General features: G+C 42.0%; 2 protein-coding genes across 2 annotated transcripts; both read left to right on the forward strand.

The window, feature by feature from the left end:
- The first annotated feature begins 2448 nt into the window (after window positions 1–2448).
- Window positions 2449–7949, forward strand: SNRPB2 (small nuclear ribonucleoprotein polypeptide B). Its single transcript, XM_010131093.1, has 5 exons — window positions 2449–2617; window positions 4286–4426; window positions 5550–5603; window positions 7157–7245; window positions 7780–7949. The coding sequence occupies exons 1-5, from the start codon at window positions 2516–2518 to the stop codon at window positions 7937–7939; spliced, it is 546 nt and encodes a 181-aa protein (XP_010129395.1). The 5' UTR covers window positions 2449–2515; the 3' UTR covers window positions 7940–7949.
- Window positions 7950–11180: 3231 nt separating this feature from the next.
- On the forward strand, window positions 11181–15467 carry OTOR (otoraplin). Its single transcript, XM_010131105.1, has 4 exons — window positions 11181–11307; window positions 11771–11910; window positions 12474–12584; window positions 15367–15467. The coding sequence occupies exons 1-4, from the start codon at window positions 11184–11186 to the stop codon at window positions 15388–15390; spliced, it is 399 nt and encodes a 132-aa protein (XP_010129407.1). The 5' UTR covers window positions 11181–11183; the 3' UTR covers window positions 15391–15467.
- Window positions 15468–15768: the final 301 nt, after the last annotated feature.

Here is a 15768-nt window from a genome sequence, read left to right on the forward strand (position 1 = left end):
ACGGGGCTGTCTTCCATGCCTGGTCACACACTCGCGCAGCTCTTTGCGTTTTGGCAGTGCCGTGCCTTCGGGGGCTCTGGGGTTCTCTGAAGTGCCATGCAAGTGGTGGCTGGGCACTGGGCTCTCAGCAGCTGGCTGTGTGTTATGAAGCAAAAGTCAACGTATGTAGAATAGTAGTTCTAAGGTATTTGGTTCTAAGAAAGCTCCTGATTGCTCTTCTGCTGTAGTTCAGTAGCTATCTGCACACAGGTTAGGTTTGATTATCAGTGAATAACTAAGGGTAGAAATACTGAGAATATCTGATGGACGCCAAGAGGTGAGGTGCGTTGGCCTGTGTTCTGGTGGTCAGCAGACCCTTCTTGCTGAATTGTGGGACTGTCCATATCGTCCTCATTTGTTTTGGTGCCATGCAGCAGTGGCAGGCATGGCATGAGCCAGCCAGCTTTGCAACATCGAGCTAGAGAACTGTCTTGCAGTCACTGCAGCCATCTGGAGAAACCTGATGAATTTTAGTACCTCACAGTGTACTAAAAAAAAATCCGTTGACCTTATCTGGCTGAATATACAGTGTCTGCATAGAACCCTCCACTTCATGCTCATGCTTAGCTTGCAGTCTAAAGCGATCACGGTGATTGTCATTGTGAACTGAGAGGGTGGATCAGACTAGACCTACTGAAATGTTTCTTCAGGGTGTTTTAGCGAGAGATCTGGAAGTGGAAACAGCTTTGCTGAGAAATTACTTATTAACTTGTCAAGACGGTTCTACTGGATAAACATAACTGGGGGCTTTGCTTGTAGCATAAGTGCCCTGCAAACTAGTAAGTCTCCAGTATGAAATGGCTTGGTCATAATTTTTCAGTGTAGAACTTCAAATCATCTCTAAAGTTTGCAGATTTGATTTGTTTTTTTAATACAGTTTTTGAAGGAAAAGTGTTTTCATAAGAAAACTTTTTAAAAAAAAAAGTACAGCACTGTGGTTGGTCAAGAGCAGCTGGTGGAAGTGGCAGTGGGTTGGTGTTACCAAGTCTCAACAGGAATAAACAAGAGGCAGTGCTGTTCTGTCACGGAAACATTTCAAATGTGGGATTAGTGTTTTAGACTGATAGTGCAATACAGAGGATTTGTTTAGCTTGACTGAATATGACTTGTGTTTAATTTGGCATGTAGACAAATGATTTTAAATAACGAAAATAAATGTAAGGTACAGTGTGGTCATATGGGAACACACTGGGATCCAGAATATGAAAAAATATTTTATGTGAATAAGGTTCATTTACGTGCATGTGTTACGCATTTGAGGTTCAATAAGGCCAAGTGCCAGGTCCTGCACTTGGGTCACAACAATACCGTGCAATGCCACGGGCTTGGGGAAGAGTGTCTGGAAACTGCCTGGCAGAAAAACACCTGGGGGTGCTGGTTGACAGCCGGCTGAATCTGAGCCAGCAGCGTGCCCAGGTGACCAAAAAGGCCAATGGCATCCCCAGGGAACTGGGGTTGTGTAGCCTGGAGAAAAGGAGGCTCGGGGAGACCTTATTGCTCTCTACAGCTACCGGAACGGAGGTTGTAGTGACATGGGGATTGGTCTCTTCTCCTGTGTGACAAGTGACAGGACATGAGGAAACTGCTTCGAGTTGCACCAGGGGAGATTTAGGTTGGGTATTAGGAAGAATTTCTTTACAGAGAGGGTTGTCAAGCCCTGGAACAGGCTGCACAAGGAGGTGGTGAAGTCTCCATCCGTGGAAGTGTTTAACAGACGTGTAGATGTGGGCTGAGAGACACGATTTACTGGTGACTTGGGAGTGCTGGGTTAAAGCTTGGAATTGATGATCTTAAAGGTCTCTTCCAACCAAAATGATTCCCTGACTCTAAGACAATAGAGACAATTGAGGGATGCTGGTATGTGTAGATGTGGTGCTGAGGGACATGGTTTAGGGACCCTGCCAGTGTGGGGTGAATGGTTGGTTTTGATGATCTTAAAGGTCTCTTCAAGCCCAATGATTCCGTGATTCTAAGAATTGGTTAAACAGTTACAAACAGAAGTTTTCAGATTTAATTAGCCTTAGCAGTTTCTGGTTTGTGATGCTCTTGTTTTCAGTGTTGAGTGTTACGGTATTGACTTTCTGACCAGTCTTTGATGGCTGTCATGCATCATATACTTGAATGTGTGAGGAGTGTGTGTCTATATATAACTTGATGAAAAAATGTATATACGTACTGGATGACAGTACAACTTTTTCACTAGATGTCAAACCAAGCATTAACACCAGCTTATAAAAAATGGGCAAATAAACCTGTACTCAGGCAACAGTTTTGACTAACATCCTGTAACATATCACTGTGAGCTAAAGCTGACAAAAAAGCCTGTCCCCGAAGGACAGCAAGCTCCGTAGAAGCAGGTATTTGCAAGTAACCTGTTGTAATCTATTTTTTTGTGTTGTCAACAGAACTGAAGAGGTCCCTGTATGCGTTATTCTCACAGTTTGGTCATGTGGTCGACATTGTGGCTTTAAAGACTATGAAGATGAGGGGGCAGGCTTTTGTTATATTTAAAGAACTTGGATCGTCTACCAATGCTTTGAGACAGCTACAAGGCTTTCCCTTTTATGGGAAACCAATGGTAAGTTCTTTTGTTAGCTTCTTAAAGAAAAAAAATTGCCATGGTACCATACAGTGTTGTGATACTTACACCTTGTGAATTAACTCTCACCTGTACTCGTAATTGTACCGTTATTCAGTCACGTCACATTCTGATGACTATATGGATTTATATAAAGCTAGAGGGATGCTAGAGAGACCATAGTTAAAACACACACAGAGACTGAACTCAGCATTTAGTCTTCCTAAGTAATGGCTGTCTGGTTTTCTGAATTCAAGCTTTTAAGATCTTGAATACTTCCATTTTACTCATTTCTTCTGTTGAATCAATTAAATTCATTCTGTAATTCATGCTTTCAGTTATTTTCTCGACAGGAACCTTAGTTACTGTTAGATTCGTAATAAAGAACTAGAATATGATGCTTCCTTTTTGAGGTGAGTAGGGTGAAGATCTCTGCAGTTTTAGCTTCCAGAAATCAACAGATGTGACCAGTGTTTTATTTTTTTTAAATCATTGGCTAGTTCTGCTTGTGCATTATCAGGTCACCAAACCAAGTAACTGAATTTCACTATAATGCAAGTGAAGCGAATATGCTGGTGGTTGATTAAAGGTGATTTAATGAGCATTTGATTACATGCAGAGTAGCACAAGAGTTGACACGTTGCCTGCTTGGATAATTAGGCATCTTTTAGTTCTGGAACTATTTGTGGACTATTTGGGCCATGCAAATGGCCCACTTGGCTTCAGTGATGGATGGATACGTTAATGCTGGCTTTTAGCTCCTGACTTTGAGCATTAAGGAGAGCACAGACAGTTGTGTTGCTGAGCCATGAGCTTTTTTCATTAACACTTTCAGATTCTCCTGTGAAATCTGTATCAAGGCATTGTGCCAGCTCAGTTCTGATGTTTGCCCTTAGAGTTTTGTGCTCAGTGAAAAACGGGAGATAAAAGATGAAAGCTTCATAAGCTTTCAGGTGTATTTCCCTCCTAGGGTGTGCATGCTGCAGGCAGCGTTGAATCTAAGCACTAAACAAGAGCATTTTAGAACAATCTTCAGCTGCAGCGTAGCTTTGTCCTTAGGTAGTCTGTGATAGTAGAAGCGATAGGATTGGTGCGTGTGTAATGTTACACCCTGTATGCTCAGAGCTGAATCTGCTGACCCCCCTGGCTGGTGCACTGGGCAGCCTTGATCAGAAAACCAGCACCCTCGTGCTGCTGAAACCATTTACACAATCCTGTTCAGGGTAAGGCAGGTACTTGCCTTTCTGTTTAAGAAGTCAGAGTTCTGCTGAACTCAATTTTCTGCACAGATCTGAGGAATCACTGTAGAATTTTAACTCCTCTTAAAATGGTGTTAAAGAACTCACTCAGGTTTTTTTGATAGAAGCTAGTGCAAATTTTGTCTTTATATTGCTTTGTATCCGTTACCTTGACAGGTGTTAAAAAGATGCTGTTAGATGAATAGTGTTCTGATTTCAGTGCGTTAAAATTCCATCCTTACGTTCAGAGTTATGAGGATTAGATACGCCGTGAGCATACCTACAGTTTGTAATAATACTTTTAATATAAAAAGCTCCTGCAAAAAAAATGTGTAAACGCAGAGTAGAAACACAGTTAAGGAAAGTGCAAAATGGCCAGTGTTACTAACGGCAAAATGTACTGTTTGGGTTTTTTTTTCCTTTTAAAAAGCGCATTCAGTATGCAAAAACAGACTCTGATATCATCTCTAAAATGCGTGGTACTTTTGCTGATAAAGAAAAAAGGAAGGAAAAGAAGAAGGCCAAAACTCTGGAGCAGTCAGCGAATGCAGCAAATAAGAAGGTTATCCAGGTAGGCTGGTTCTCTGTATAAAAAAAAAAATAGCTTTTGTGTCTGTCTGTTTTTAAAATTTGCTTGCTTGTTTGTTTTAGGACCAAGTATTGTCTGTTGGTACTTCTCAGTTCCCTAATTTGCTGTCTATTGGTATCTAGTGCTCTTGAGCACTCCCCAGAAGTTGGAGGAGAGGAGGCTGATTATGTAGTCCTTGCTTTGTTTCCCCCCTTGTTTCCTATTAGATGAAGATAGAGATGTGGGGCAAAGGTTCAATAAACCAAAGTAGACTTTTAAAAAACAAGAAAGGAGGGGTATTTGCTTATCTTTAATGCCAGCTTCACGTGCCAGCCAGCTTTCCCCTTTGCTGTTTTAATTTCCTGTTTGCTCTATAAGCACTGAAGAGCAATAAATGCAAACAAGATAATAGATTTGCAGTTAGATGAGAAGGGGTTGGTTTGGAGTATATCCCCGCTGAGCATTGGCCTGGCCTAAACTAAGAACTCTTAGTGGTAATTTATGTGCTGAAGTGTAACAGAGAACATCCAAGTATAGAGTTTGAATATTTGGTGTTATTTGACTACGCTTCCTGCTAAAGCACAAAGTGGTATCAAGGAGAGAGAAGAGTGTTCAGAGAAAGCAGTGTTTTCTAGATAGAACATTCAGATTTCTCAGGATTTAATAAAAAAATCAGTCCTTATGTACAGATCTCTTACGAAGAAACAATTGCTATTATGCATAATGGTAATAGCTGTGGTTATCCTTGCTAGACTGGAGAGCTCAGTGAAAACACCTACTTTTCTCCTACGAGGTATGTCCTGTCTAGGCCTTCATTTTCAAAACTACTTCCTCCCTGCCAGATTTTATTATGTGGAGTAGTAGTGACTTGCTGTGTCTGCCGACTCTGCCGTTAGTCAGATCAGATACTACTGATGCTTTTCTTCGATTGCCTGGTTTTGGAGTTTGGCAAAATTCATGTGCTTTATGTTTCCCTTTGGGAAGTACCTCATCAGCAACCAATGTTCCTTGGATTGTAACTTAAAAAAACCTTAACGCACTTCTTGAGTTGTACAGAAACACAACTGTGTGCTCATGAGTTTCTACCAGGACACATTTGTAAAACTGTTTTGTACTTATTTACCAGGGAGCAACACCAAATGCAGCTGGTGCCCCAGGGACTGCCGCACAGAATCAGCAGGTAATGCTTTTTTCTGTGTGTGACTAAAAATGCTAATGTTTAAAATTATTCTCTGTGAATAATAGTTTGTTACACATAGAAACTTCAGGACATATTTTACAGCTTCCTCTTTGTGCTGTGAGAAATTTGTCTAGCAGCTAAACCACAGTAAACAAAGAAACAAAATCTCACTGTATCAGTTGACATGAAATGAAAATCAGCAGTTTCTCATTATTATACAGAAAACAGCACTATTAACAAATCCTACTGGGTTCTTAAATTTGGACTGTGTTTAGTATTTGTTGAAGGATTCTTATTTTTTTTCATGATTAATAAATTTCCTTTAACTTAATTTGTTCTAGTAGTAGAAAAGGAGAAGGAATACTACACAGGGGACCGGAATATCCACCTGAAAGCTTTCTTTCAGGAGTTTGGGGATCCTCTGCTCCCTTTTTTTCCCATTACTGTCTTATTTTCAAAGGGGGGATGTAGCAGCAACTCCCTACGCCTCACTCATCTTGTCTGCTCAGTGACCTTCTGAATGATTCGTGTGTTGGAAATGGCAGTGCCAAGGAGCCAGGATTTGCAGAAGGGCAAATCCTACAGAATTTCCTGCTCTGCATCTCTTGAGTACTGTCATTGAGAACTGCTTTCATAACCCACAGCAGAAACAGTCTTGCTCCCAGTCTGGGTTTTCTTTCAGGTATTGTTTGTAACAAGACACAGTATGTGTGTGTCGGTTTGCATTGAAGCACCACACTTGAGTATTTAGGTATTTGTTTGAACTTCAGAAGTTTATTTTCTAATGGTGCTGCCTGGAATATTTCGGTCAGCGGAAGGAAGTAGTTCTCCTCAGGCATTAACTTACTTGGCACCATTATTAGGACGTTTGAAGTTGTGGTGTCCCGTTTCTTTTTCTTTTTGTAATCCCCTTGATGCCTTGGGGAAATACTAGCCTTTCAGTCCAGTGTCAGCAAGCTGACTACTCAGCCCTGTGCCTGGTGGCTTGCTACAAATTCATATGAGCAGGCAAATCTGTGAAAGACTCTAGAGCTTTAAATCTAATGGGGTTTTTAATTCATAAATTTGCATGGAGTACTCTAGTAAAACCGTGTGGGTTTTGTGGGTTTCAGTGGCCCACAGACACTCAGTGTTTCTGTATTACCGCAGAGGAGCAGCGTATTTATCTTGGCCTCCCACTGCTCCTCCTGAAGGAGGCAAGTCTTTCATAGGTTCTTCCAGTGCCATACAGGTGTCTTGGACAGCCAGTGCCTAGGCACCTGGGTCGACCCCATGGCAAGGCTGAGAGTACTGCAGCATTCGCTCTTGAGTTTAAATATGACATTCAAGACAGTATGAACTGTGATTTTTGTGGAAATAAGAGCCTCTCCCTAGTAATACATCCTTGTGGAAGCACCAGGAGGCTCTGGCTGCACGTTGCGTGAACTTCTGAAGTCTGGCTAGCAGTGTTATGAGCAAAACTAAGCCTAAGTGTGAGTCTTGGTTCAGGTAGTCATGCCAAGGAACAGGTAGCTGTGTTTAATCTTCTGAGCTTTGATCTTTTGTTGTTGCAGGTGCCTGATAACCCACCAAACTATATCCTTTTCCTTAATAACTTGCCTGAGGAAACAAATGAGATGATGCTGTCCATGTTATTTAATCAGTAAGTTTTGAATAGAAGGGACTTCTCCTTTGAATTCTTCTGTTCCCTGTATGCTTTTTCTCGGTTAGCAAGCTCTGAATCTTTAGAAATAAGAGTTTCTTCTGAAGGCATTTCAGTTCTTTGTCTTACTGCCAAGATTACAGATGTCAGTTCTGATGACTTGCTGCAGAAAGCAAATCCGATTTTTATTTATTTATTTATTTTTTAAGCTGGTTTTGATTGTGTAAGTTATCTACTATCAATCTGCACCAGATTTAAGCTGGTGAATGTAATATTGAAGACTTTACAACAGCAGGAGCAGTTTTAAAACTAGCTTTAGTTGCTTCTGTATGTGTACAAGACTGATTAAATTGCTTCCACGTTACGGTCCTTAATTGAGGAGTGGTTCTAAGGACTAGACATGTAAACCCCTTCATTTTAAATCCTTCATTACTAGTAGTAGTTATACTAGTAGGTGCTTCTGATTAAGTTACTGAAGAGAGATGTATTACCAAACCAGGGAACATTATCTGACTCTCTCACCTTATTTTAAAGGTTTCCTGGATTCAAAGAAGTACGCTTAGTGCCTGGGCGCCATGACATTGCGTTTGTGGAGTTCGAGAATGAGAATCAAGCGGGAGCTGCTCGAGATGCGCTCCAAGGATTCAAGATTACTCCATCTCACGCCATGAAAATCACTTACGCGAAGAAGTAACTGGATGCTCCTATAAAGGACTTCTGTGGATAGTTTCTTTTTTAATATGATAATATTTGGATCAGCTGCCCTGTTTGTGTTCTCTGCGGAGAACTTGAGACTTATGTAAAATTGCCACAACAGCCAGGACAGATGTAGAGTTTCATTGGATCTACTGGATAGTAAATTTTTGTGTTGAAATACTAGTTTTTATAAAATAAATACAGTTTATGCTGTTTTCAAGCCATATTTTTCCTCAAATGTGTCTTACTATTGATCTGATAGGCTTGCAGAGCTTGCTCACTATACTGGTTTAACTGCTTCTAAGGCAACACTCAGTTCTCGGAAGTGAGTGCTGGAAAAATGGCTTTTGTTATTTCATGCAAAAGCATGAGCAGGAATCCTAAATGCAGCATATTCAGAATAAATGCAGCCCTCAATCTTCAGCCTCATTATCAAGGGAACAGGTGGTTTTCAGCAAGAATAATTCTGTCACTTAAAAAAACCAACTTAATGGGGTTTTTTCCCAGGTATGGATAGAAATTGATTGCAGTTTGACAGCACCACTGTTCAACTTAGTTTTATCTTTATGATGGCTGGTGGTAGGAGCAGCTCCACAGAGGAAACACAAAAGTTTATCTGTTGTCTGCTCTTTTCAGCCCTGTTACCAGTGATTTTAGTACATGGTTTAGTCTTTCTAGCTTTTCACAGAGACAATGTAGATGAGCCTGATGGTCTGTTTTCAGGCAGGTTTTTCCAAAATATACATCCTAATGCTGCTGGGTTTCTCATTTTCTTTTTCCGTTTGTCAAAAAACCGTTATAGGTCTTTCGTGACTTGAAATACACTGAATGCAGTGAAGTAATTAGATGAAGTAATTAGATGTAATTTTGTAACTGGTCTAGGTCTTTGCATGCAAAAACTCCCTTCAAAAGTTGAAGCGTTTTGTTCAGGTGATGGAAGACCTAGAAGGATCTTCTTAGGTGAAGAGAATAATTTCCTTAAAATATGATTTGGCAACTGTTGCAGTAGCTGTTGCATGGTGTTGGCTGGGAGGATTGCAATGAGTCCCCTGAAGATTAATGTTTGAGAGGAAGCAGCCGCACTGTGCTTGTCACATGGCACCGTTCCTCACTTGAACACTTTGTGAAGCAACTAGCTACCCTTTGAGACAAAGAAGTGATGGGGTAGAGGTAGTGTGATCTTTAGAAATAGTTCAGAAAAGTATTAGAAGCTGATGTTCGAGCAAGAAACTACAAGGAAGCATATTTTGCATGTAGCTGTGTTGCGGGTTTTTTTATGTTTTCCAGATAATTTGGTCAATGGTGGCAGGAGGAAGGATGCTGGAGGCCGCAGCCTTATGACTGTGGCTTGGCACAGTCCCTGTGGTATGTGAGCTCAGCTGTAGCTGCAGAGCATCCATTTCCCCCTGGTTCGTGTCCTGAAACGATTGAGGTCTGACTTAGAACTGTTCTTAGGACAAAGTGCTGCACCACCAGGGAAGCACGACTGGCTTTTCTAAAGTCATGGTATACTTTGTAGTTCAGGCATGTCCGCTCCGTTTCTGAGCAAGTGCTTTGTTACCTGTAAGCATAAAACTAGCTGCATAAACCACCTTTTGCACAAGATGTGAAAAAATCAGCTGCTCCTCCCAGAGCACAAGGCGACATGATGCCCTCTCCAGTGTCACTTCAATTACTGTCACATCTTCATACATGGTGGGGTTGGGGTTTTTTTTGTTATTTTTAGTGGGCTTTTTTTTGTGATGTCACAAGTATTCTAATACTTGCAAGTGAGAATAGTTTCAATGTGCCTGTAAGTGAACAAAAGCAACTGTTAATTTTGTCGTGAACTTCATTTTTCCTTCTGCAGTGACACTTTCATAGGTATTAATTATGCTGTCCTTGCATCCCACTAGTCTGTGTTTGTGAGACTGCCATTGCATACCACTTAAAATGGTTCGTGTGGAGCTCTCTGCAGAGGAAGTCAGAAATCCAGTCCAGAGTCTGAAGGAAGGAGTACTGGGCTGGAAGGTTAGAGGAGAATGTGATGAGGACAGCTGTAATAGGAGGGTGACGCTAGAAATTGCAAGATGCTCTTCAAAAGACAGTGGGGGATTTTTGATGGCAGTTGGCAGCTTCCTCTGTTCTGCTTTAGAATGAAAGCAACTCTTCAGGCCTCCTTGTGAATCGTGAAGCACCGGTTCTCTGGAGTGCTGCTTTGGCAATTCCCAGACTTGCTCTTGGTCGTGTTTAAGGATTGATCCAGACCAGCCTTTTGCATCCTGACAGCTGTGACGTTGAATCGGTTACAGTGCAGTAGCTCCGGTGGTTGTTCCTTTTGTGTGGGTGCACGTGTCTAATTTTTAATTAAAATACTCCCTGCAAGCCTTGCCTCATGTATGCTGAGACAAGATTTTGGGAAGTTAAGAGAACTTTAGGGGTCCTCTCTGGGGTGTAAAGAGGACAGCCTGTGTGTTCAGCATCTTGCACCTGCAAACACTCAGCTATGTAAATAAAAGTGAAACGGTTGCTATCCTGGTGTAACTCTTGTGTGTCTCCAGTGGGCTTCCCTGTGAAAGGATCTTGCCTATACAAGTAACCTAAATAAAAGTGAAACGGTCGCTATCCTGGTGTAACTCTTGCGTGTCTCCAGTGGGCCTCCCTGTGAAAGGATCTTGCCTATACAAGTAAGCAGTGCTTGAACCTTTTAGGCTTGGGGTTTGAATTGCTGAGCTGCAAAACCTTTTTACTGGTTTTCAGCCGACTGATGGTGTGTTTACCGTTGGACCCGTGTGTTAGGGTCCCGGCAGGTCCTTTCTATAGGCGGTAACGGGAGTCTCTGCCACTGAGGGTTTACAGTCCAGCGAAGATTGCGCTTGACAGTGAGCACTTGTGAAAATGAAGAACTTAAGGATTTGGAAGGATGTAATTTCCTTTGCAGCTTACCCGGGTCTGACTTAATTTTCAATCTCAGACTTTGCTTGAGGTAAGATTAGGCTACAAACAAGTACAGGAAGGCTTAAAATGTTTAAATAATACTGTTGCTGATTGAAATGCTAATGGAGAATGGCTTTGGGAAGGGATTCGGTTTCAAGAGTGGACCCTGAGGTCTTCCATCTGCCTACGGCTCCTGTGGTGGGGTGGAATGTTGCCCAGACCCCTTCCCATTGGCCCAGTGTGTTTGTCCAGGTGTCTGCCTCCTCCATAAAAGATGGGGATCGCTGGACCCAGTGTGCATTCGGCAAGCGCTGCAACAAAGGAAAATGACACAACGGGTTCCTTCGGTTGTTTTACTTCTGTGTCTGGGATTAATGTGTCCTCTTGTAAACGGAATCTTTATGGACAAGCTTGCCAGCCAGAAGTTGTGTGCTGATGATGACTGTGTCTGTAAGTAATTTTGCTTTAGAGGGCAAAATAGTCTCAGAAATGACTGGGGAGTTTGAAAGCCACAGTGAGAGGGAAAACTGCTCTGTTTATTTAGCTCTGTTATGTTTGCATTGCTTGTCAACTTTAAAAGCAGAGTGGGAGGGTTTATATGGAACATTAAATGCAGTTTTGCTGCAAAAAGGATTTGATAAAGGACATTTTTCACTCAAGTGAAAGGTAAGTGTAGAGAGAAGGCTTGTAACTTCCACTTTGGTGAAATGGCACACTCTTAAGCTGTTACCTTGCTTACTGGAGAACAGAAAAATGAGCAGAATAAATTCTTTATTCATTTCAGGATAACTTTTATCTGTAGAGATAGTTTGACATGTGCACATACCAGCACACATGTATTTCTATTTCTCTCTCTAAAAGTATACATGTATTTAAATTTGTCTACCCCTTTCTTCTGTATTTTTTTTTCTAGACACCATTTCCCTTGCCAGAGCAGAAGAGGATTATAATGCTTCAGACTGCAGATTCATTAATATTAAAAAAGGGCAGTTGATTTATGTTTACTCAAAACTAGTGAAAGAAAAAGACTTTGAGGAGTTCTGGGCTGGAAGTGTAAGAGGAGATTCTTGTGTATATAAGTAAACCAGAACTAGATAAACGCACATTTCTGTCAAGAAGTGGATGCTAATGCTGAGCTGTTGCGGGTTTTAAAGCACCAGCTTAGTTTTCAAAGTGAATGTTTAAACTTAAAGTGATTGAGGAGTCTTGAGGGTTTTAAACTTCCTCTTTGTGGTTAACTAATTATGTGGTAATTATGAACTGAACCTTAACTGAAGGGCTTGACAGTTCCTTTCTGTGGCTGCTTGATGAAACTATGGAGGAGAAAGAGTTTATCGTAAAACCCTTAAATTTAAGGGAAGCAAAGATTAATATCAGCTGCACTTATAAAAAATTTTCCAGATAAACTCGAGGCATATTAATTTACTCCAAGAAAGTACTAGTCTACCAGAACCTGTGTTAATGGTTCGTTTCATGTGCCAGCAAATCAGAAAGGAGGATATCTAAAACCAGAGTAAGAAACACCATCAGTAACTGCTTTTGGCTGAATGATGAACTAGCTTGAACCAGATGAGGACTGTTTTAAGGTACCTAATTATACCTCTCCTTGCTTGAAGGTTTATGGAGAACAGTATGAAGACCATATGGGGACAGTTGGTTATTTCCCTAGCAGTTTAGTCTCAGAACAACATGTCTATCAAGAAGCAAACAAGACTGTTCCTACCACGGTAAGGAATCTGCAAAAGCCCAGCTGGCTACATAATTATACTTGGCTGTGTAATGCTAATTTGCCGTAAAAACAAATCATAATTGTGGCAGTTGATCGTAGCATATCACAGATGCTCAGGGAGCCCATCTTTGGGCCTTTACACCAGCAAATAACCCCAGTAAATCCCAGACATAAGCTCTGATATTGCAGACCGTGAATGCTGCGTGAAGGCCTTGATCCTGTGAGAGTTCCTGTTGATGTGGATAGCAGTCCTTCAAGGCGCCATCAGTTTTACTGCAAGCTCTCTTTTCTAGAGGCTGGATACTGTGCTTTAATTGTGTCTGTAGAGGTGGACACTGTCGTGCAGAACCTCTGGTCTTCTGGAAGCATGCTTGCTTTCCCAAAGCAGGTACTGGTACGTCAAAGAGCTGAATTAGGCTTTTGGCAACACGTTTGTGTTCTGTAAGTAGGCAGGGTGATTGTCCCTCATCACGTACAGTAGAGTCTCGTACACTGGAGAATTTGCAATTTCACGGAAGTCCTGAAACCCTTCACAGAGGAGTGGAACCGGAGGGTCCGTTCTCAGAGGCTGGTATGGTTTGGCTTACAACCAACACTTACTGGTACTTTATTTCCATGCTTATGCATCATGCTCATTTTGCTTCCACCAAAAGGAGTGGTACGTTTCCGGTAATTCCCTTCGTCACTGTTGACTATGTAGCTCTATGCCATTTTGAAGCATATGGCGAAATACGATTAGTGTGTCAATCCTGAAATTGTATCTGGAGTCTTTAATCCCAGGTCCAGATTAGTAGACGCGTTTCATTAACATGGAGGAAATCAGTGAAAGGAGGAATTTTGTTTCATGTTAATAGCTGCTAGGATTTGCATTAGGAGGTGTCAGACAAGCTTTATTTGAGGAAATGTGAATCCCATGTAAGTGATTGCTTTCCCTGACGCTACATTAGGGTAGTCTGAATTTGGCCCAGAAGCACTGCAGCGATTAATTAGTTGCAGAACAGGAAAGAACGACTAAAATATGTTTCTAAGCTCTTTTCTCACCAATATGACAGCCAGTTAGCTGCACGGCAAGCCACACTGGAGGCAGAGGTAGGTTAGAGCGATGGTTTAGCCTGCAGGCTGACTCGGGGTCTGGAATGGGCTGTTGTCAGGCTGCAGTGCAGAATTTTAATTGGAAAGTAATTTTCCTTTGCAAAACCAGCAACACAGACTTTCACAGTCATTTCACCACTCGCATTCTCCCTGTGCAGGAGCTCTGCAATGAAAACGAAGTGCGACACAGATACGTTCTTTAACTTATTCTGCTGCTCTCAGTTGTATGTTGCCAATGTGACTGTAAGGATCCGACTCTCTCAAAGTTCACATTTGAAACAGTCTACAGCACATCTTGACCAGTCTGTGTCTGGGCATGCTGCTCGCTCCAGAAATACCCCTTAAATGTGTCGATTTATAGGGAGTGACTGTTGCACGCTGACATAGATGCCTCTACTGCCAGTAGCCTTCCACCTGCAAGTCAGAAGCTGGTCTGTTGTTCACAAGCCACCGGCAATGGTTTTGCCTCCCCTTCCTGGCCTTGCACCCGCAAAGCCAATATTGGTGTTGCAATGCTGGTTCTCTTGGGAAGAGGTTGCCATTTATATGAGGGCATCTGACGATGCCCAAAGCTTAGTGATTAATCAGCATGTGGCATTTGCTCCTGATTGAAGCATACGGCTTTGTATGGAGGAAAATTACTTGATAGAGAAAAGTATTGGGGTGGGGGGTGGGCATCTGCTGCACTGGAGAGAAGCCTGAAAGAGAACATTAGCCTGGGGGCCTTTATGTCTCATCCTCCTATTTTATTTTTTGGGAGGAAAAGAAAAACCTTTCAGTGGTGGAGTCAATGTATTCCATCAGCCACAGCCCCTGCTAATAAACACTTCTGCCTGTGGACTTCTCTCGGCATCCTTTTGTGCTGCTCTGGGTAATCCATGCCTGTTGGTTGCAACCAGTAGATCTTCAGAGATTTTCCCCAGTGCTGCTACTTGTGAGCCATTGAATCAGACTGAATACAATAGTCTGTGTGTACTCCAAAGCGGTGCTGGATTGCCAGCCTTCCCTCCATCACTCGAAATTGGCCATTTGCTGCTAAGATGAGAGTCCTTTCATTACCAGTAAGCATCTGCTCCGAAACCACTCCCTGTCTTCTGCTTCCAGGGGACAGCTGTGTGCAATACGCTGGTCTCGTGTCAATGTCATACGGATTGAGCGCCACATTCTGTAATTCACTGCAGCAGAATCAGGATCTACGTAGCCATGTAAGATAACAGCAGGGAGTTAGGAAGCAGTATGCTGTGGAAGTCTATCCCTTGCTGGAAGTGTCCAGTAGAAATACTGGCATTTATTTTCTAGTCAGTTCTGTGTAGCAAGTGTATTGCCTAGCCTCAGTCTGTTTAAGGCATCCTTTTCATGTGCAATTAGGAACCATTTCAGGATAAAGGGTTACATAAGACTAGTAAATCCAGAAGTGGATGTGGGAATACAAAACAAGGGAGATAAAGGAATTGTTTGGAATGAAGAGAGAAGGTGATATTGCCTTATTCACTTTAGAAATTTATGGCAGGAACGAATCTTCCCAGCTGTGCAAAAGACCTTTCCCAGACTACTTTGAGTATATTATGGTGTACTTTAAGTACATCATAGTGTATTCTGTGTGCCTATTCATGTGCATTGGGAGGGTGATAAAGGAACGTTAATCCTTCAGTAATGTCAAAACATCTTTCCCTTTACCTCTCTTTCAGGACATTGATTTCTTCTGTGAATAGTGCTGAAAGCAGTCAGGTAATCTCTCTGCTGCTCCCAGGGACCGCTGACAGGAGGAAACCTGGACACCCTGAACCGACAGCCCTTCCTGTAATAGATGTGTGTGGAACAAGTAATCTTTCTTCAAAGCAAGAAGGTTTCCATTTCAAGGGAGTGATTTGGGATGGGGAAACAGTCCCACACAGGATTTGTTTAGAAATGTTTTACCTCTGAGTATGTTGTTAATAAAGCTAATAGCCTTTGAATTGCTGTAAGTCTGTGTGGTATAAATATAATCTGTGTAGGGTTAGGCGTGCAATCTTGACCGTGCGTTAGATATTAAAAACACCTTCCTTGGGTGAGCCATCTGTGAGTCGCTGGAATAAACCATGTTTGCTGCA

This window comes from Buceros rhinoceros, unplaced genomic scaffold, assembly GCF_000710305.1.
Source record: "Buceros rhinoceros silvestris isolate BGI_N320 unplaced genomic scaffold, ASM71030v1 scaffold50, whole genome shotgun sequence".
NCBI classification, from domain to species: Eukaryota; Metazoa; Chordata; class Aves; order Bucerotiformes; family Bucerotidae; genus Buceros; species Buceros rhinoceros.

Bases quoted from the DNA above. Each gene is read 5' to 3' on its own strand.
- SNRPB2 (XM_010131093.1), top strand. From the start codon at position 2,516: ATGAAGATGAGGGGGCAGGCTTTTGTTATATTTAAAGAACTTGGATCG. The intron at 5,604-7,156 runs GTAATGCTTTTT...TTGTTGTTGCAG, and splicing joins CTGCCGCACAGAATCAGCAG to GTGCCTGATAACCCACCAAA. The intron at 7,246-7,779 runs GTAAGTTTTGAA...CTTATTTTAAAG, and splicing joins CTGTCCATGTTATTTAATCA to GTTTCCTGGATTCAAAGAAG.
- OTOR (XM_010131105.1), top strand. From the start codon at position 11,184: ATGACACAACGGGTTCCTTCGGTTGTTTTACTTCTGTGTCTGGGATTA. The intron at 11,911-12,473 runs GTAAGAGGAGAT...CCTTGCTTGAAG, and splicing joins AGGAGTTCTGGGCTGGAAGT to GTTTATGGAGAACAGTATGA. The intron at 12,585-15,366 runs GTAAGGAATCTG...CCTCTCTTTCAG, and splicing joins ACAAGACTGTTCCTACCACG to GACATTGATTTCTTCTGTGA.